The sequence below is a fragment of the Plecotus auritus genome (assembly GCF_963455305.1).
Source record: "Plecotus auritus genome assembly, chromosome: 7".
In the NCBI taxonomy this organism is placed as follows: Eukaryota; Metazoa; Chordata; class Mammalia; order Chiroptera; family Vespertilionidae; genus Plecotus; species Plecotus auritus.
Genome location: NC_137774.1, coordinates 72323746 through 72345560, shown reverse-complemented (window position 1 = coordinate 72345560; position 21815 = coordinate 72323746). Strand labels below are relative to the sequence as shown.

At 40.5% G+C, this 21815-nt stretch overlaps 1 protein-coding gene across 8 annotated transcripts in view; it reads right to left on the bottom strand.

Moving 5' to 3' along the window:
• The window catches only part of CLUAP1 (clusterin associated protein 1), a 68241-nt gene that overhangs the window by 14349 nt on the left and 32077 nt on the right, over nt 1-21815 (bottom strand). For 6 of the 8 annotated variants that reach the window (XM_080678070.1, XM_080678072.1, XM_080678074.1 and 3 more), the window contains 3 exons: nt 13760-13893; nt 11189-11330; nt 8070-8142 (listed from right to left, as the gene is read on the bottom strand). In XM_080678070.1, coding sequence (XP_080534196.1) covers nt 8070-8142; nt 11189-11330; nt 13760-13893 — 349 coding nt within the window. Of the gene's footprint in view, nt 1-7166; nt 7245-8069; nt 8143-11188; nt 11331-13759; nt 13894-21815 lie in introns of all 8 variants that reach the window. The other 2 variants (XM_080678071.1, XM_080678073.1) reach the window with 1 other exon arrangement.

Genomic DNA, 21815 nt, shown 5'->3' with positions numbered 1-21815 from the left:
TTGATGAACCTCTAGCCAGGCTCACCAAGAAGCAAAGAGAGAGGACCCAAATAAACAAAATCAGAAATGAAAGAGGTGAAATAACAACAGATCCCGCCAAAATACAAAGGATTGTTAAAAAATACTACGAACAACTCTATTCCAACAAACTGGACAACCTGGAGGAAATGGACATATTCCTAGAAAAATATAACCTTCCAAAACTCAATCAAGAAGAATCTAAACAGCTCAATATGCCAGTAACTATGGAAGAAATTGAAGCAGTCATCAAAAAGCTTCCGGCCAACAAAAGCCCGGGGCCAGACGGCTTCACAGGAGAGTTTTACCAAACATTCAAGGAAGAACTGAAACCTATCCTCCTCAGACTATTCCAAAACATTCAAGAGCAAGGAACACTTCCAAGCTCCTTCTATGAAGCCAGCATCACCCTAATACCAAAACCAGATAAAGACAACACAATGAAGGAGAATTACAGGCCAATATCCCTCATGAATGTAGATGCCAAAATCCTCAACAAAATTCTAGCAAATCGGATCCAGCAGTACATCAGAAAGATCATACACCATGACCAAGTAGGGTTCATCCCAGGAATGCAAGGATGGTACAATATCCGAAAATCAATAAATGTGATACATCACATAAACAAATTGAAAGATAAAAATCACAAAGTCATATCAATTGATGCAGAAAAAGCATTTGACAAAATCCAACACCCTTTCTTGATAAAAACTCTTAACAAGGTGGGAATAGAAGGATCATACCTCAACATAATAAAAGCTATATATGATAAACCCACAGCTAACATCATACTCAATGGGCAAAAACTAAAACCATTTCCCCTAAGAACAGGAACAAGACAAGGATGCCCACTCTCACCACTCCTGTTTGACATAGTACTGGAAGTATTAGCCATTGCAATTAGACAAGAAGAAGAAATAAAAGGCATCCAAATTGGAAAAGAAGAAGTAAAGCTGTCCTTATTTGCAGATGACATGATATTGTACATAAAAAACCCGAAAGACTCCATCAATAAACTAACAGACTTAATAAATGAATTCGGCAATGTAGCAGGATACAAAATTAATGCCAAGAAATCTATGGCATTTCTATACACCAACAGTGAACTTACAGAAAGAGAGACTAAAAAAGCAATCCCATTTTCCATCGCACCAAAAAAATTAAGATACTTAGGAATAAACCTAACCAAGGAAGTAAAAGACCTATATGCGGAAAACTACAGGACACTGAAAAAAGAGATAGAGGAAGATGTAAACAGATGGAAGAACATACCATGTTCATGGATTGGTAGAATCAACATCATCAAAATGTCCATACTACCCAAAGCAATCTATAGATTCAATGCACTCCCCATTAAAATACCAACAGCATATTTCACAGACCTAGAAAGAACTCTCCAAAAATTCATCTGGAATAAAAAAAGACCCAGAATAGCCACAGCAATCCTGAGAAAGAAGAATAAAGTAGGAGGGATCTCAATACCAGATTTCAAGCTGTATTACAAAGCCACTGTCGTCAAAACAGCCTGGTACTGGCACAAGAACAGACATATAGATCAATGGAATAGAATAGAGAATCCAGATATCGACCCAAACCAATATGCGCAATTAATATTTGACAAAGGAGGCATGAGCATACAATGGAGTCAAGACAGTCTCTTCAATAAATGGTGTTGGGAAAATTGGACAGATAACATGCAAAAAAAATGAAAGTAGATCACCAACTTACACCATACACAAAAATAAACTCAAAATGGATACAGGACTTAAATATAATACGGGAAACCATAAAAATACTAGAGGAATCCACAGGCAGCAAAATCTCAGACATATGCCAAAAGAACTTTTTCACTGATACTGCCCCTAGAGAAGCCAAAGAGAAAATAAACAAATGGGACTACATCAAAATAAGAAGCTTTTGCACAGCAAAAGAAACCATCAACAAAACAACAAGAAACCCCACTGTATGGGAGAACATATTTGCAAATGGTATCACTGATAAAGGTTTAATTTCCAACATCTACAGGCAGCTTATGCAACTTAATAAAAGGAAGATAAATGATCCAATAAAAAAATGGGCAACGGACCTAAATAGAATCTTTTCGAAAGAAGACAGAAGGAAGGCCAAGAGACACATGAAAACATGCTCAAAGTCACTAATTATCCGAGAGATGCAAATCAAAACGACAATGCGATACCATCTCACACCTATCAGAATGGCTATCATCAACAAATCAACAAACGACAAGTGTTGGCGAGGATGCGGAGAAAAAGGAACCCTCGTGCACTGCTGGTGGGAATGCAGACTGGTGCAGCCACTGTGGAGAACAGTATGGAGTTTCCTCAAAAAACTGAAAATGGAACTCCCATTTGACCCGGTAATCCCACTCCTAGGAATATATCCTAAGAAACCAGAAACACCAATCAGAAAGGATATATGCACCCCTATGTTCATAGCAGCACAATTTACAATAGCTAAGATTTGGAAACAGCCTAGGTGCCCGTCAGCAGATGACTGGATCAGAAAACTATGGTACATCTACACAATGGAATACTATGCTGCCATAAAAAAGAAGGAATTACTACCATTTGTAGGCACCTGGATGGAATTAGAGAACATTATGCTAAGTGAAATAAGCCAGTCAATGAAAGAAAAATACCACATGATCTCACTCATTTGGGGATAATGAAAAACATTATAAACTGATGAACCAAAAGATAGTTACAGAGGCAGTAAAGCATCAAACAGACTGTCTAATTATAGCGGTAAGGTTAGGGAGAGGTGGGGGAAATAAGAGATCAACTGAAGGACTTGTATGCATGCATATAAGAGTAACCAACGGATGCAAAACATTGGGGGGTGAGGGCATGTATGGGAGTGGGGTAGGGGGGGCAATGGTAAGATATGTACACATATAATACCTTAATAAAAATTTGGAAAAAAAAAAAAAAAGAAATATAGATTTGGCCTTCCTCCCTGTTCCTGGCACAGAGCTCCCAAATCCCAAGCAAGGACTTTCTTAAGTGATGAGAGTAACAATGGTGTCTCTAGTTAAGTAAATGAGGTGACTTTTGGATCTCACCCAAGGGTGGGGCCTGGTTGCCAGTAGGAGCCAACCATGTGATTAGAGAATTGGAACTTTGAGTCCTGATTTCTGGGGAAAGGAGAGGAGCTTGAGGATGAATAAATCTCCAATGGCCAATCAAGACGAAGTAATGAACCCAAAAGGGTCTATATTCTAGATAGCTTCCATGTGCCACCCAAGGACAGGACCTCCTGTTGGAGACTTTGCCCTGTGTATATCTTCAACTGACTACTGATTTGTATCCTTTAATATCCTTTGTAAAGCATCAGTAATTTACTGAGTAAATAGGTTTTCCTGTGAGGGGATTGTAGGAACTTCTGATTTATAGCCAGTCAGAAGTACAGGTAACAACCTGGCATCTGAATGGAGGGCCATCTTGTGGGACTGAGCCCTTTACCTGTGGAATCTGATTCCACCTCCAGGTAGAATTCAGCTGAATTTTTGGACACCATGCTGGCATCCAAAAATTGCTCAGTGTGGGGAAGCCTACACACACACACACACACACACACACACACACACACACACACACAGGAATTGGGACCAGGAACCCCATTCAATTACTCAAGTGCTTTCTAGAAATTTCTGGCTCATTTAATAAATTCAGAGGACTCTAAGTTTCTAATGCTATAGTGAAGAATTCTACTGAGGATACAGTTACAAATCTACCACTAGCAACAAGGTTTAAAAGGATGGTGGGAGAGAAACCAAGATGGCGGCATAGGTAAGCACCTAAACTGCTGTCCCACACAACAATTTCAAAACTACAACTAAAAGACAGAAGGGACACCATCCAGAACCACAGGAAAGCTGGCTGAGTGGAAATTCTACAACTAGAAGGAAAGAGGAAAGCTCACGAAGAAGGAGCGGCAAAGAGCTGAGGTACGGAGACGCGCGCGCAGAGGAGAAGGGTGGCGGAGTGCCTAGCTGGCTTTCTCTGGCGGGAGGGGGAAGGAAGCCCCCAACTGCACTGAACCCCAGTTCTGACTGCACTGAACCTCAGTTCCAGGCGAAACCCTGTGGACCCAGGCTCATACAGGGGGAGTTTGGACTGTCAGGTAGAGAGAAAGGCACACGGAGACTCGGAGACTCAGGGGAGCCGCGGCGGCAGGGGTCTGGAGTGCCCACAAAGAATGACTGAGGAGGTTACCACAGGCTTTCCCTAGTGGAAGGGAGTCAGAAGCTCCTGACTGCACTGAGCCCCAGTTCTGACTGCACTGAACCACAGTTCTGGGCGAGCCCCTGGGGACCCACGCTCTTACGGGGGAAATCTGGACTGTAAGGCGGAAACTCAGGAACTGCGGAAGGCAGAGGTCTGGAGACTCGTGCATGCGCAAGGGCAGGGCTGACAGGAAGCCAAGACTGTCTGCTCCGCCCTGAGACTCCACCCCTTCCAAGCTGAGCACAGAGGCTTTTGCAAACTGGCAAGGCTAATCCTATAAGGCTGTCTCCAGCACTGAAAATCTCCCAGTGTAGACACAGCTGATCCTCACAGCCAACTGGCCTGCAGGTCAATTCCTCCCAGTGATACCAACAACAATCAAGACTTAACTACAACAAGGCTGTACACACAGTCCACAAAGGGGTGCACCCAGAGTGTCCACCTCAGGTTAACTGGGGAGGCCGACCCACTGGGCCATATAGGAAACCTAGCACACAAAGCTACCCTACCAACTCAGGGAAGCAGTAAAAAATGGGGAGACGAAGAAACAGATCACAAACGAAAGAAATGGAGGAAAACAAACGACTGGATATAGAATTCAAAACCACGGTTATAAGGCTTTTCAAGAATATCCTAGAAAAGGCCGATAAATATAATGAGACCCTCGAAGATATGAAAAAGGACCAACTAGAAATTTAACATACACTGACTGAAATAAAAAATATTATACAGAGACCCAACAGCAGACTAGAGGAACACAAGAATCAAGTCAAAGATTTGAAATACAAAGAAGCAAAAAACACTCAACCGGAAAAGCAAAAAAAAAGAAAAAAGAATTCAAAAAGTTGAAGATAGTGTAAGAAGCCTCTGGGACAACTTCAAGCGTACCAACATCAGAATTATGGGGGTGCCAGAAGAAGAGAGAGAGCAAGATACTGAAAACCTATTGGAAGAAATAATGACAGAAAACTTCCCCCACCTGGTGAAAGAAATAGACTTACAAGTCCAGGAAGCGCAAAGAACCCCAAACAAAAGGAATCCAAAGAGGACCACACCAAGACACATCATAATTAAGATGCCAAGAGCAAAAGACAAAGAGAGAATATTAAAAGCAGCAAGAGAAAAACAGTTAATTACCTACAAGGGAGCACCCATATGATTGTCAGCTGATTTCTCAACAGAAACTATGCAGGCCAGACAGGAGTGGCAAGAAATATTCAAAGAGATGAATAGCAAGAACCTACAACCAAGATTACTCTACCCAGCAAAGCTATTATTCAGAATGGAAGGTCAGATAAAGAGCTTCACAGATAAGGAAAAGCTAAAGGAGTTCATCACCACCAAACCAGTATTATATGAAATGCTGAAAGGTATTCTTTAAGAAGAGGAAGAAGAAAAAAGTAAAGAGAAAAATTATGAACAACAAATACATATCTATCAACAAGGGAATCTAAAAATCAAGTGAATTAAAAATCTGAGGAACAGAATAAACTGGTGAATATAATAGAATCGGGCATAGAAAGGGAGTGGACTGATAATTCTCAGGGGGAAAGGGGTATGGGGGGTGCAGGAAGAGACTGGACAAAAATCGTACACCTATGGATGAGGACAGTGTGGGGGGAGGTAAGGGCAAAGGGTGGGGTGGGAACCAGGTGGAAGGGAGCTATGGGGGGAAAAAGGAGAAACAATTGTAATAATCTGAATAATAAAGATTTATTAAATTTAAAAATAAATAAATAAATAAAAGGATGGTGGGAAAATGAAAAACTTCTATTACAGGCTATCTAAACAAAGTACTTTGCCCTTTTAATCTCTGGGCCCGATGGCATTCTCCCATCTCTCATCACTCAAACTTTCTCTTTCTAAAGTCCCTTACTCTAAACCACCAAAACCAAATCTAAGATGACTTTACCTCCTGCTCAGGAAGGATGGTTTCAATCAGATATTAGCCCCTCAAGCACGTTACACCTTCCAGCTCATCTAATCTACCTGAACTCAAGTCCTGCAGGTTCACACATTTCCTCACTCACTGAAAGTCATCCCTTCACCTGGGCTCTGGCTCCCAGTCTTTCTAGCTTCCAGACTCTCCTCATCTGGTATCTCCGCAGCTCTACTGATTTAGTCTTTACTGAAATAGCATCCCCTCAGTGAGGCCTACCCTAACTCCCTATTTAAAGCAGCAATTCTGTCACCTTCCCTATCCCTCTTACCCTGCTCTGCATTTATCCCATGGCATTTTTCACCTTCTCCATACAGCTTGCTTACTATTTGTCTCCTAGCATGCTAGCATACTGCTAGCATACTGCTAACATGTGAGATCAGTTAGGGCAAGGATCCCTATCTTTTATCCACTCATGTATCCTTAGCACCCAGATACTTAATAATGCTTTGCTAGGTTGAATTGGCCCCCCAAAGAGTGGCCTGAACAAGATGATCTCTTGCAGCTCTTAGATTTTATTAATTCTTGCTCCTGATTTATGTCTATGTACTATTGTATTTTTCTGTTTGGAGGAATCTTTCACAGATGGAGAAAAATTCATAGAGTCTGCCTTTATATATTTCTTCTCTGATCCCAATACTCTGGGCAATGTTCCCACATATGCAAAGAACCTTAGGGTGAGTAGAAATGAGAATGGTCCTTCATAAGTATTTTCCTAACTTCTTTGTCCACTCCAAGCTAATTAAGTGCTATCCTTCATTAAGTTGGTTTAAATTGAAAATTTTTTTGAAATAATTAAATCACACATGCTTCTAAGAATCTCTGTCCTTCAAGAGATCCCAAACCTATGGGTCACAAAATGAAAGTCTGAGTTCAGAAGAACAAACCAAGATCAGTGAGAAAGGTCTTAATGTGCTGGCCTGGGGCAGAGCAGGATACAGCCAAACAACCAGAGCTCTTACCTGTGCCAGGCCTCCCAGGAGGGGATAAATTCCATGCGGTCTTATCACTTAGGGCAGCTTCGGGCTCTCCTGGCTGACCTGGAACCATAAAGGCAAGGGGCTGCTTTGGCTAGAGAGGCCCTTGAATTTCCTAACCGTACCCCAAGAGGATTTCCCAGCAGTCCCTATTCTCCTTCCAGAGTTCCCTGAGATTCTGGAGAGGCACAGACCAAGTGCAAACTAAGAGAGAGACAAGAAAAGACAGAAAGAAAGAGCATGCCTGATGTCCCAGGTATACTATCTTCAAGCATGGGAGAATAAAATATATCATCATGAAAAAAGGGCAAGAAGTAACACTATGAGACAAAGCCATCAATTCAGCAGGAAGATCATGTGCTTCTATAGCTCCCAAGGCTGACTTGACACCTTGGTGAAGTTAGTTCATGGATGAACTATGCTAACCAGACATGGAGGACATTCCTTCCCAGAATCTAGATCTTATATAGAGGTAACTCCCATTTCTCTATAGATGATAGCTCTGCTGACGATGGGTGTGTGGGTTGGGGGGTTACACAAGTGATCTATTCACTTGCACTTCATTATGTTGCTTGTTTTCCATCAATCTGCCCTAAAATAAGGAACTCTACAGACCTCCAAGACAAATTTTTCTTTTATAATTATATATTATATATATTCAAACTATCATTTAGAAAGAGGAAAACACTATTTTAGTTGGCATAAAAAACCAAATGTGCTTTAAATGTTATGTAATTTAAATCAGTCTCTTGAGCTCTTGACTGAAATAAAATGGTACCAGATATAAAAATTGTGAAAAAATTGCCTTTTGAAAAGAAATAAAATATACATATAAATTTTTCAATGCTAAAAATGCTACTCCAGAATTTTAAAGAAGTATAGACTTACTTCCACTCTTGAGTAGACGCTTTTCTTCTTCCTTCAGCTTGTTCTGCATCAGACGGAGAGTATTTTCGGCTTCCTATGGAACAGAAAAAAGATACAGAAGAGATGACCCTTTTTGGACATTTTATTATTTTTTACCACTTGAGTAAGTACTGCTAAATTTGTGATACAGAACCAGAAAAAAAATATAAATCAAAAGAAGGGGAAGAGCCCTACCCAGTTTGGCTCAGTGGATAGAGCATGGGCTTGCAGACTGATGGGTCCTGAGTTTGATTCTGGTCAAGGGCACGGCATGTAACCTAGGTTGCAGGCTTGATCCATGGCCCTGGTCAGGGTGCATGTGAGAAGCAACAAATCGATGTGTCTCTTTCACATCGATGTTTCTCTCTCTGTCTCTCTAAAAATCAATGGAAAAATATCCTTGGATAAAGATTAACAAAATAAAAAATAAAGAAGGAAGGGAAGAGAACTAACACTGCCTGAGATACTACTACAGTTGGGAAACCTGATACCCTTTCTCTCTATAATCACCCAGCAGACCTATGGAAAGGGAGGCTCCCAGACAGGTCACAACGGACCTAAGATGAGCTTGACTGGCCCCCAAACCTGTGCTCCTCCCACTACACCTCAATAACTCTGAAGAAAACTGAATGACACAATGAAATACCCATCATGTGTGCCTGCATAGATATTCTGGTATTATTATTTACTAATTATTGTATTATTTTCTTTTTTTTTATTGTATTATTTTCCATATGAACAGCTGTAAACCTACTTTTGTCCCACCATGTATGTGTTAAATGTATAAACACCTGCTTTCCACTATACCATAAAAACGGAGTCACAGCAAGGTTACTGTGATATTGTGATTTATAATAAGAAATATAGATTTGGCCTTCCTCCCTGTTCCTGGCACAGAGCTCCCAAATCCCAAGCAAGGACTTTCTTAAATGATGAGAGTAACAATGGTGTCTCTAGTTAAGTAAATGAGGTGACTTTTGGATCTCAGGCCTCTTACTCTGGAAAGAGTAAAGCATAATTTTATTGTTTTTCTGCCCTGCACAATTCAAGCCCTGAAAGACACTAAATGGTGGGACTGATCAGGATGGGAAAGAAATAAATACTAGCCCTAACCGGTTTGGTTCAGTAGATAGAGCATTGGCCTGTGAACTGAAAGGTCCCAGGTTCTATTCCGGTCAAGGGCACATGCCCGGGCTGTGGGCTCAATCCCCAGTAGGGGACTTGCAGGAGGCAGCCGAGCCATGATTTTCTCTCATCATGGATGTTTCTATCTCTCTCTCCCTCTTCCTTCCTCTCTGAAATCAATAAAAATATATTTTTTAAAAAAGAAAGAAATACTAGTTTTAATTCCTAGAGGATTAAAAGAAAGCTAGTATTTCAGTTAGGTCATAAATGTGATCCTAATTATTGCCAAAACAAATAATGGAAGAGGAAATCAGCCTTTAAAATTTTGTTGTTGTTACAAACATTTAAAAAAAAAAAAAAGCACTGCATTTCATGCGTAAGATATTTTGAGGGACCAGGTATTACAAGCACAGAGAGTAGATATGACCACAGGAGAAAAAGAGGGTAAGTACTTGTTGAAGGAAGAACATGAAGCCTGAGGCATGTTCTTCAGTACCTTCTCTGAACCCAGGGGTGGCCCCAGGAGATAGTACAAAATCGTCAGTTTATTTTCATGGCCCTTTATTGTTCTTTCCCAGGCACCTATGTTTAAAATATCCTGGACTCCAGGCTCTCTCCACTGCCTGCCTCTGCCATACAGTAATGTCAGCAACAGGGTCCTCGTCAAGATAAATATGTCCATGTGAATGTGGTAGTTACTCCCAGCCAGCCCTCCTGGACAGCAAAATAGTTCCAACTAATTCAAACACTAAGGTTTGTAAGATGATTAGCATAACCTTTATACTAAAAGCTGTCAGGGACAATGTAAGAAAGGGAGATTGTAGACTAGTTTTACCATGAACATAGATTCTAAGTGACTATTCTTGGGTTAAACAGAAATATCCCTAAGGATATTCAAAAAGGTAGAGCAACTTGGTCCAACTTCCTTTGCTCTGAATTCCGTATTTATTAATACACTAGAGGACTGATGCACGAAGATTCGTGCAAGAATGGGCCTTCCCTCCCCTGGCTGCTGGCACCACCTTCACTCTGGCTGAAGCCGCCTTTCCGCCTTCCCATGCTGCCCAGAGGCTGGAGCTGCTGGGGCGGTGCGGAATGCCTGAGTCATCACCATGGCAACGACGCAAGCGTCCCGCCCTGCTCCCAGCCACTCAGCACCTGTGTATGCAAATTAACCAGCCATCTTTGTTGGGTTAATTTGCATAGTCACTCCTGATTGGCTGGTGGGCGTCGCAAAGGTATGGTCAATTTGCATCTTTCTCTTTTATTAGTGTAGATACTGAAGGAGGATTTGAAATACTCCTTCCTAAATGGCCTTAAATACTGAGATGAAAGGTACCTGACATAGAATAATCAACTGTGATTCCTCTGTATAAAGCAGTCTTTGATAAGCTAGTTCAGGTGATTCAATTAACCAGGGCTTGAAAACCTTTAAGTGAGAGAAGTTACATAATTTGTGGAACTCAGTGCAAAATAAAATGTACTTAAAAATTATTAAGGAGCCTGGCCAGTGTGCTTCAATAGTTGAGTGTCAACCTATGAAAGAGGACACGGTTTGATTCCTGGTCAGGGCACGTGCCCGGGTTGCAGTCTCAATCCCCAGTAGAGGGCATGCAGGAGGCAGCCGATCAATGATTCTCTCTCATCATTGATGTTTCTATTTCTTTCTCCTTCTCCCTTCCTTTTTGAAATCAACTAAAAAAAAAAAAAAGAATGCTGTTTAAAAAAATTTATTCAAGATGGCAACAGCAGAGCATTAAAGCAAGCACAGGCTCTTCTAAGCTGTCTTATGTGACTGCACAGGTCACATGCTAGCCCTGTCTGTAGTCCTAGTTGACCAAACCCTGATGATAAACTAATATCAAAGATTCACTGGCATTTTTTTCACAATGATATTTACAAACTGATTTGTCAACAAGTACAAAGTAACACACAAGAAAGAATGGTCTGTGCAGAAGAATGAGCTAAGCACTTACCTCAAACCTCTCTTGCTCCATCCTATGATGATCCTCGAGTTGCTGTTCCAGATAAGCTAGATTTCGAAATTTCTCCAGATAAATGTCATACTGCTTTTGCAATTCTTCCTCAATCTTCTCATATTCATCCATAAAGGCTGGCCTAGAATGATCAAATAAAATAAAATGTGAAAGATTAATCGATATACAGTAGTTTGAAATTGGTATTCAGAGTCCCATGTTCTGTCATGGCTTTCTTTAAAAAGCCTTGAATTAATTGGAGAAAATGCTTCACAGTTCTCCAACAGCTTGAAGCTAATTTCCCCTTTTCTCTTCCATCCCTCAAAAATGAACATACTTTTTTCATCAAAAAAGATGTGATTTTTATAAAAACTTGAAATAATGCTGGAAGTATAAATAAAGTAAAAATTACTCATAATCCCATCACCAGGTATAAGCACTTAATATTTGACATACATTCTTCCAGACTTTTCTATACATATCCTATATAATAAAGAAGCAATATGCAAATTGACCATAACTCCAACACACAAGATGGCCGCCCCCATGTGGTCAAAGATGGCCACCACAAGATGGCCAGCAGAGGAGGGCAGTTGGGAGTGATCAGGCCTGCAGAGGAGGGAAGTTAGGGGTGACTGGGCTGGCAGAGGAGAGCAGTTGGGGGAACCAGGCCTACAGGGGAGGGCCGTTTGGGGGGACCAGGCCTACAGGGGAGGGCAGTTGGGGGGAACCAGGCCTGCAGGGGAGGGCAGTTGGGGGGAACCAATGGATTTCATGTAACCCACATACATCTCCTCTTTTGATTGTAATGTATAAAACAAGGTGCAAAACTGCCATTCTCTGGAGCATTATCTCAATCTGTTGAGATTCTACTTCCTGGCATTTGTGGACACTTTGGTTCAAATAATCTCACAAAAATTCTTCATAGGTTTGAATCTTTCTTATATTGACACATTTTTTAATAAACATTAAGTATATTACCTTAAATCAGTGATTTCAACACTGTTGTGCCACAAGAATTTTTAAAACATTCAATACTTGACTATTTAGTCAGAGGCACTGACCTCTTTTCCCTTAGATTGTCAAATTAAAAAAAAATTGACAACAGCCAACACAATAAGAGCTATCTGGTATGAATGAATCAAAATTATACCCATTTTTTGTCAGATTAGCAAAAAATATAATATTTTTTGGTATGCCACAGAATTTTAGTAATTAATTTACTTGTGCCATGAGATGAGAAAAGTTGAAAATTGCCTTAAATGAAGCTCTGCAGTCTTTTTTCTCACTCGATATGCCACAGATTTAAATAGTTTAAAAATTAGCATATAGCATACCCATATCTCAAAATCAATAAATTAAATATATGCATTATCTTAGTTGGGCATAATACTTTGCTATGCCAAAATTTAACCAGTCCCCTAAAAAGGGAAATATAGGTTGCTATAAATTAAAGTTTTTAAACAATATAAAATTGTAAACTAAAACCATAACATAAAAAGCTATTTCAACTGGTTTGCTGAATTACTTTTTTCTTATTAAAGGGAAAATCTGTTCTTTTAAAAATATAAACAGATAAACTAAAAAACAATTTTATAACCTTTTGTACTAAAGCAAAACACAGAAACCTTTCTATTAAAAGGATCTGAGGCTTAACAAAAACGAATTGACACTTGAAAGGCAGAACTTTTTAATGAGACAAGTCTATCTGGTGGCCCTGATTCTAGAGGCAGAACAGGTGAGGTCCCTGGGATGGGAGGAAGCCTTTGATGTCCCCTGAGTAACTGGCTGCTGTCCCCAGGTGCTGCCTCCCCACAGATCTAGGACAGTAGCTAGACTGTGGGCCAGTCACCAGTACCTTAAAAGAGCAAGACACATTTAGAGCAGGTACTGCTAAACAGGGGAAGGAGTAAAGAAAGAAAAACAAAAGGAGATAGAAAAAGGAGAAAGAGTAGTGACATGGGAGAAAGAACAACAACAACAAAAAAAATAGCAAGGGAAGGAGGGTACAAAATGAGAGAGAGGAGGGAAGGAAATGAGAGAGATTCCAAAAAATATGAGGAACATGCTTGAAAGGCTCCAATGACTTAAAAGGTGTTTTGCACCACTATCATCTATCTATATTCCCTGGAAAACACACTTTCAGTGAGGGAAAGTTGGAAGAAAGATGAATTACTGGTGAGGAAATAAACGTCTAAGTCTACTTAAACCAAGAAATGAAAGTATGCTTGTTTCCACCTAATTTATGGCAAGGCACAGATCTTAGGAGACTAAGTCTTATATAACTTTTACCATCTGGATTTACTTACTTCGCCTTAAATTCCAAGAAGCTATAAAAACTGAATGGAAGTTCAAGAATTAAGCAGTTTTCCAGACATACTGAAAGCAGTAAATGAGTTTAGTGGTGTGCTTGATTGAACAAGCAACACATGTACATTCTGCAGTAGAGATAGTCTTATTCAAGGCTTCTTCCAATGCCTGAAGGGTTAATATCACTGACAGTACATTCTCTCAATCTATTTGAACTTTCAAAGACAGTTTTCTGCTCATTCTTTGGGTGTTCATACCTACCTGACACTCTGCAGAGTCTGGAGTCGCTTCCGGTTTCTATCCAGCTCTAATTTCCGCTTTTCAATTTTGGCTTCTAAATTAGCTTCATCAGAGGCCACATTATTGAGCAGGTCTTTTGTCTTCTGAACCTGAGCCTACATTTAATAGGAAATGAATGAGACAATGTCCCAATAAGGACCTCCAACCTGGAAGGTTGGAAGAGTGGAATTTCTCAAATCCTCTGGCACAGCAATACCATGCTAAACAAAAACAAAAGTAAGCACAGAGCAAACCTTCCCTCAAGTCATTATGTAACCGACTGTTCCCAGGGGGAACATCACATAGGCTCAGACGAAATTATTATTCTTTGTTTTCCCCCATGAGAAGAAGGTGTTTCTGCCCAGGGAAACAAATAAAGATGGAAAGAACAGTGTCCTAAGCAGAGTGGAGAGAGGCCTGAGACCTCCTGGCCTGCTCACTTGTTTATAGACTGGTTACATATCATTCTGAACTGTTAGTCTGCTTTTATTTACATCTCGTTCAGGCTACTCCCATAGTTACAAATATCGGACTTCCAGAATGTACAGGGGTGGGCAAAAGTAGGTTTACGGTTGATCATATGGGAAAAGATATGCAAGTTATGATTATTACAATAGCTTTATTAACTTCAAAAGAATGTCACAATGGCACAGTGCACTTAGGTACAATCTTGCAAGTGCTCAAATTGCTGGCCTTCAGTATTTAAACATTCTTGTAGTTTACTTGCTATAGTCAAGCACATTTTGTCACAGAGTTCTTACCTACTTTTGCCTATCCCTGTAGGCACACACAAGTATGGCTTTATTTAGGCAGGGACAAAAAGAAACATTAGCTGGTCCCTGCCTGCTGGGATTGAGAGAGTTCCTTTTTTTCTCTCCCTGGCCACTGAACCTTGACTACAGACTACAAGAAACAGAGAAACCACTCTGTGAAGTAAGAAGGTGGCTGCCTCACGCAGTATAAACCAGCCACTGGGAGGGTGCCTTGGCAGCAGTGGGACAGAGGCTCTTGGGTGAGGGGGGCTGAGTAAGAAAGTAAAGGGGATGAAAGATCACTGATGAAAACTACAGGCCTCCCTGTCCTTTCGTAAAAGCAAGTTTATTTGAAGCAGTTATAGTACGAGTAAATGCAGTGTGTCTTCACACTTGTGTTGTCTGGGAAGCTGGCCAGGTTGGGGCCTATGTATTATAGCAATCTGCCATATACTATCTAATAAAAGAGTAATATACAAATTAACCATCACTCCAACACACAAGATGGCTGCCCCCATGTGGACACAAGATGGCCAGCAGAGGAGGGCATTTGGGAGGGACCAGGCCTGCAAGGGAGGGCAGCTGTGGGCAATCAGGCCAGCAGGGGAGGGACCAGGCCGGCAGAGGAGGGAAGTTGGGCGCGACCGGGCCTGCAGGGAAGGGCAGTTGTGGGGGGACCCAGGCTTGCAGGGGAAAGCAGTTGGGGGGGACCAGGCCTGCAGGGGAGGGCGTTGGGGGTGACAAGGCCTGCAAGGGAGGGCAGTTAGGGGCAAACAGGCTGGCAGGGGAGCAGTTAGGCATCAATCAGGCTGGCAGGGGAGTGGTTAGGCGGTGATCAGGCTGGCAGGCAGAAGTGATTAGGGGCAATCAGGAAGGCAGGCAGGTGAGCAGTTGGGAGCCAGCAGTCCTGGATTGTGAGAGGGATGTCCGACTGCCCGTTTAGGCCCGATCCTATTGGGATCAGGCCTAAACGGGCAGTCGGACATCCCTCGAGGGGTCTCAGATTGGAGAGGGTGTAGGCTGGGCTGAGGGACACACACCCCTGTGCACAAATTTTGTGCACCGGGTCTCTAGTTAGGAATAATGCCTAAAATACAACCAGCCGAGTGTGGAACTGCCTCCCCAAGTTCGGGCTCTCTGACTCTGCTTTAAGTTCCTGATTGCCAAGATGGGGCTCTCCCCTCCAATACTTTGCACATGTGCAGTGTACCATAATAGTACACTGCAGGTCTCTGAAATGCTATGGGGTATACAAAGAAATCGCCTAAGGAAACCAGGCAATTTCTACAACTCACAGAGACAGTGTGTATTTGGAAGCAACTACTTTCATTGATAATGAATTTATGCTTAAGTTATTTTTGTCTGAGACACCTAACCATATCCAAGATGCTTTCATGAAAATACTATCACTAACCATCCATTTGCTGCAAGTGCTTTAAAAACACCAGCAGAAAGCTTCAGGTCAATATGGCAGCATAAGTACTCAAATCCTTACACAACCACATCAAAATTACAACTGAACTGCCCTAGCCAGTTTGGCTCAGTGGATAGAGCATCAGCCTATGGACTGAAGAGTCCTGGGTTCGACTCCAGTCAAGGGCACATGCCTGGGTTGCAGGCTCAATCCACTGTGTGGGGTGTGCAGGAGGTAGCTGATCAATGATTCTCTCTCATTGTTGATGTTTCTCTCTTTCTCTCTTCCTCTCCCTTCCTCTCTGAAAGCAATAAAAATATATTTTTTAAAAAAATTACAACTGAACTACAGAACAATCATCAGTAAAGCTGGAGTAGCAATACTTTTATCAAACAAAATAGACTTTAAAACAAATGTTATGAGATAAAAATGGACCCAGCAATTCCACTTCTGGGTATTTATCCCCAAAACACTAGTAGTAAATATAAAAGATATATAGCCCTGGCCAGTGGTTCAGTGGTTAGAGCACCAGCCCGCATACCAAAGGGTCATGGGTTCAATTCCTAGTCAAGGACATGTACCTGGGTTGCAGGTTCTATCTCTGGCCCTGGTCAAGGCACGTGTGAGAGACAACCAATCAATGTGTCTCTTTCACATCAATGTTTCTCTTTTTCTTTCCTTTCCTCTCCCTCTCACTCTCCGTCTTTCTCTCTCTCCTAGGGAGGGGAGAACCCCATCTTGGTAAACAAACAAAAAACAAAAGACATATATATCCATATGTTCATTGCAGCATTATTTACAATAGCCAAGATATAGAAGAAACATAAGTATATGTACATCACTAGATGAATGGATAAAAAAGAAGTGGTGCATATATGCAATGGAATATGACTCAGCCATAGAAAGGATGAAATCTTGCCATCTGCAACAACATGGATGGACCTAGAGGGTATCGTGCTGAGTAAAGTAAGTCAGACAAAAAGACAAATCCATATGATTTCACTTATATGTGAAACCTAAAAAAGAAACTTGAATAAGCAGGCCAATATGGCAGCATAGGTACTCAAATCCTTACACAACCACAGATACAGAGAACATTTTTTAAAAAAAATATCTTTATTGATTTCAGAGAGCAAGGGAGAGGGAAAGAGAGATAGAAACCTCAATGATAAGAGAGAATCATTGATTGGCTACCTCCTGCACTCCTCCTAGGGATTTGAGCCTGCAACCCAGCAATGTGCCCTTGACCGGAATCGAACCGGGGACCCTTCAGTCCGAAGACTGATGCTCTATCCCAGGGGTGGGCAAACTTTTGACTCGAGGGCCACAATGGGTTCTTAAACTGGACCGGAGGGTCAGAACAAAAGCATGGATGGAGTGTTTGTGTGAACTAATATAAATTCAAAGTAAAGGAGCGGAGGGGAGAGCAAGAGAACCCTCCGCTCTTTCGGCTCCGCGGGCTGGACAGAACAGCTGAACGGGCCGGATCCGGCCCGCGGGCCGTAGTTTGCCCACGGCTGCTCTATCCACTAAGCCAAACCAACTAGGGCAATGCAGAGAACATTTTGATGGTTGCCAGATGGGATGTGAGTTGGAGTGATGGGTAAAGGGATTAAGCAGCACAAATTGGGCCCTGCCGGTGTGGCTCAGTGGTTGAGCATCGACCTGTGAACCAGGAGGTCACAGATTTTAGTCAGGGCACATGCCCAGGGTTGGGGGCTCAATCAATCCTTAGTAGGAGAAGTGCAGGAGGCAGTCGATCTATGATTCTCATTATTGATGTTTCTATCTCTCTCTCTCTCCCTTCCTCTCTGAAATCAATAAAAATATATTTTTTATTAAAAAGTACAAATTGGTAGTTACAGAATGGTCATAGGGATAAAAAGTACAGCATAGGGAATATAGTCAATAATATTGTAATAACTGTTATGATGTCAGGTGGGTATTAGTGATTACTTCATAAATTATATAAATGTCTAATCACAGTTTTCAGATGTTGTACATCTGAAACTAATATAATATTGCACATCAAGTGTAACTGAAAAATTTATAAAAAAAATACAGCAGAGATATGAGTTCAGTCTCATAGGAAGACAAGGTGAGTCTCCTTTCTGAACAAACAACCTCAAGTCGATGGCAACTATTTCTCTGAATCAAAGTCAGATTAAAATCTAATGAATTTACCTGACCTCAAAAATAAAAATGATTTTTTAAAAGGTAGCTATTCCTCAAATAAGAAAAATCAATGTCATAAACACAATTTCCCTAGTTTTTTGAAATATAAATGGCCTGTATTTCATAACCCCTTTTAAGTATCCATGTTATTATGTTTTTGTTTTTAGAATTATCAAATGTCATGGATATTTTCCAATAATGAAAAGATATATTTTTAAAACATATACTTTAAAATTTTATGTTTCAATTATAGCTGACATACAGTAGTATATTAGTTTCAGGTATACAATATACATTTGTATACCTTATGAAATGTTCACCACAGTAAGTCTAGTACCCACCTGGCATCTTTCATAGTAGTTACGATATTATTAACTATATTAAAAGCACGATGCACGAAGATTCGTGCCAGAATGGGCCTTCCTTTCCCTGGCTGCCAGCACTGCCTTCACCCCTGGCTGCTCGGAGCCCGTGTATGCAAATTGACCCACCATCTTTGTTGGATTAATTTGCATACTCACTCCTGATTGACTGGTGGGCGTCACGAAGGTACAGTCAATTAGCATGTTACTCTTTTATTAGGTAGATTCCCTATGCTGTATTTTACTTCCCCATGACTATTTTTGTAATTGGCAACTTGCACTTCTTATCCCTTTCACCTTTTTCGCCCAGCCTCCCAACCTTACTCCCATCTGGCAACCATCAGTTTGTTCTCAGTATCTGTGAGTTTGTTTCTGTTTTGTTTTTTAGATTCCACATATTATATGGTATTTGTCTTTCTCTGTCTGCTTTATTTCACTTAACATAATACCCTCTAGGTCAATCCCTGTTGGAAATGGCAACATTTCATTTTTTTATGGCTGAGTCATATCCCATTGTGTGTGTGTGTATATGTATATATATATATATATATATATATATATATATATATATATATACACAATATCTTTTTTATCTATTTGTCTATTGATGAACACCTATGTTGCTTCCATATCTTGGCTACTGTAAATAATTATACAATGAACATAGGGTGTTATATCTTTTCAAATAAGTGTTTTCAATTTCTTTGGCTAAATACTCAGAAGTGGAATTGCAGGGTCATATGGCAGTTCCATTTTTAATTTTTTGAGGAATCTCCATATTTCCATAGTGGTTTTACCAATTACAATCCCAACAGTGCATGAGAGTTCCCTTTTCTTCATATCGTCCAACACTTGTTTGTTGACTTATTGATAAGAGCCATTCTGAAAGATGTGAGGTGATATCTCACTGTGGTTTTGATTTGCATTTCCCTTATGGTTGGTGACATTGAGCATCTTTTCATGCATCTATTCAGGCCATCTGGATGTCCTTTTTGGAGAAATATCTATTCAGGTCCTCTTCCCATTTTTTAATTAGATTTATTTTTATATTGAGCTTTATGAGTTCTTTATATATTTTGAATATTAACCCCAATATATCACTTGCAAATAACTTCTCCCATTCCTTAGGTTGCCTTATTGTTATGTTGATGGTTTCCCTTGTGGTACAAAAAAGTTTTTAAAAATTTGAGGTGTTTTTTTTAAAGCAATGGAGAGAGGGACAGAGAAAGGGAGAGAGAGAAAGAGAGAAAGAGAAACATTCGTTGTTCCACTTATTTATGCTTTCATGGTTGATTTGTGTATGTGCCCTGACTGGGGAAAGAACCTGGAACATTGGCCCATCAGGATGATGCTCTAACCAACTGAGCTACCTAACCAGGGCCTGCAAAAGCTTTTTAGTCTGACATAGTCCCATTTGTTTATTTTTTTGTTGTCTTTTGAAATAATATATTTTTTTCTTTTTTAAAATATATTTTTATTGATTTTAGAGAGGAAGGGAGAAGGAGAGAGAGATAGAAACATCAATGATGAGCCTGGCTGGCATGGCTCAGTGGTTGAGTGCTGACCTTTGGACCAGGAGGTCACAGTTGATTCCCAGTCAGGGCACGTGCCTAGGGTGTGGGCTCCATCCCCACTGTGGGGTGTGCAGGACGCATCTGATCAATGATTCTCTCATCACTGATGTTTCTCTCTCTCCCTTTTTCTTTCTCTCTGAAAGCATTAAAAATGTGTTAAAAGAAAATCTATAAAAATTTTAAAAAAGGAAATATCAATGATGAGAGAGCATTCCCTACAGGGAAATCAAGCCGGCAACCCGGGCATGTGCCCTGACTGGGAATCAAGCCTTGACCTTCTGGTTCATAGGTCAATACTCAACCAGAGGGCTGAAATAATATCTTAAAAGGTGTTCACTAAGTAATAGACTGTGCCCTCATCTGGCTGTTCTATTTTTGATATATACGTAGTGCTAGAGGCACATTCATGCCATGTTAAATTTATTCAGCCAGAACAATGACAAGTACAAGAATATTATCTTGTCAATTTTTTAAAATTTAGAAACAATCATGAACTTACAAACAGCTGGAGTATAACACAAAGCAGTTCTTTCTGGACCTAGGTGAGTGAATTGCTGACCCCAATGCCCCATCACTTTTAGCTACCTTAGTGTGTATTTCCTATGAATAAGGACTTTCTCCTACAGAACCACAATACAATCATCAGAACAGAAAATGAACACTGATGCACTATTGCCATTTAACCCTCACACCCACCCAAGTTTGTCCTCATGAAGTCCTTAACAGCAGACAGAGATCACCGCTCGCATTTAGTTATCATGTCTCATTAGCCTCCTTCAGTCTGGAATGACCTTTTCACTGTTGAAGAGTGGGCTCTAACAGGGTCTGAGAATGCTGTACAACTCTCAGAAAATTGTTTTACACCTATCCCTGCCTGTGCCTACCGAATAAAATGAATCCTAATAATGACTAAATACCTACTTTATGCCAGAGACTATACAGACATGCACCATTATAATGACTGCTCAAAGGACCCTATGTGGCCATTCTCATTTTACAGATCAGGAAAGTGAGGCACAGAGAGGTTAAATAACTTGCCTAAGATCACATGGTGGGATTCAAACCCAAATAGTCTGAGTCTAGAATGCCCCTCACTATCTGCCTTCCAAATGAATGAGCAAATAATAATTGACCAATGATCATACTATTTATTTCAGTAACATACAGAATTAAGAAAATCTAGAAATTATTTAAGGCACAGCAATGAGGAATTGGTTAAATAAAGTATGAAGAGCCCATAACATAGAGCATTATTTATTAAAATAATTGAAAATTTTAATATAATTTTTAAACTATTAAAATTGACAAACTTTTAGTAAACAAGAGTTGTTCGTATTTATAATAAGAGGGAAAAAGTAAGTGAGCTAAATATTCTAGCATGTTCTCTAAATTTTTCATTTCCTTACTAACATATCCTTCTTTGTAACTAGGATTAGCTTTTTGTTCTGTCTTATGGAGGCAAGATATCAATTAATCCTCACCCAAGCATATTTCTTCTATTGATTTTTAGAGAGAGTGGAAGAGGAGGAGAGGGGGGAGAAAGAGAGAAACATTGATGTGAAAGAGACACATCGACTGGTTGCCTCCCAACCGGGGCTGGAGATCAAACCTGCAACCCAGGTACTTACCCTTAACCAGAAATCAAACCCACAACCCTTCAGTGTACGGGCTGATCTCTATCACTGAGCCACATTGGCGAGGGCAGAAATCAATATTTTTAAGGCACAGGCACAAAAACATTACATAAAAGCAAAGTAATCT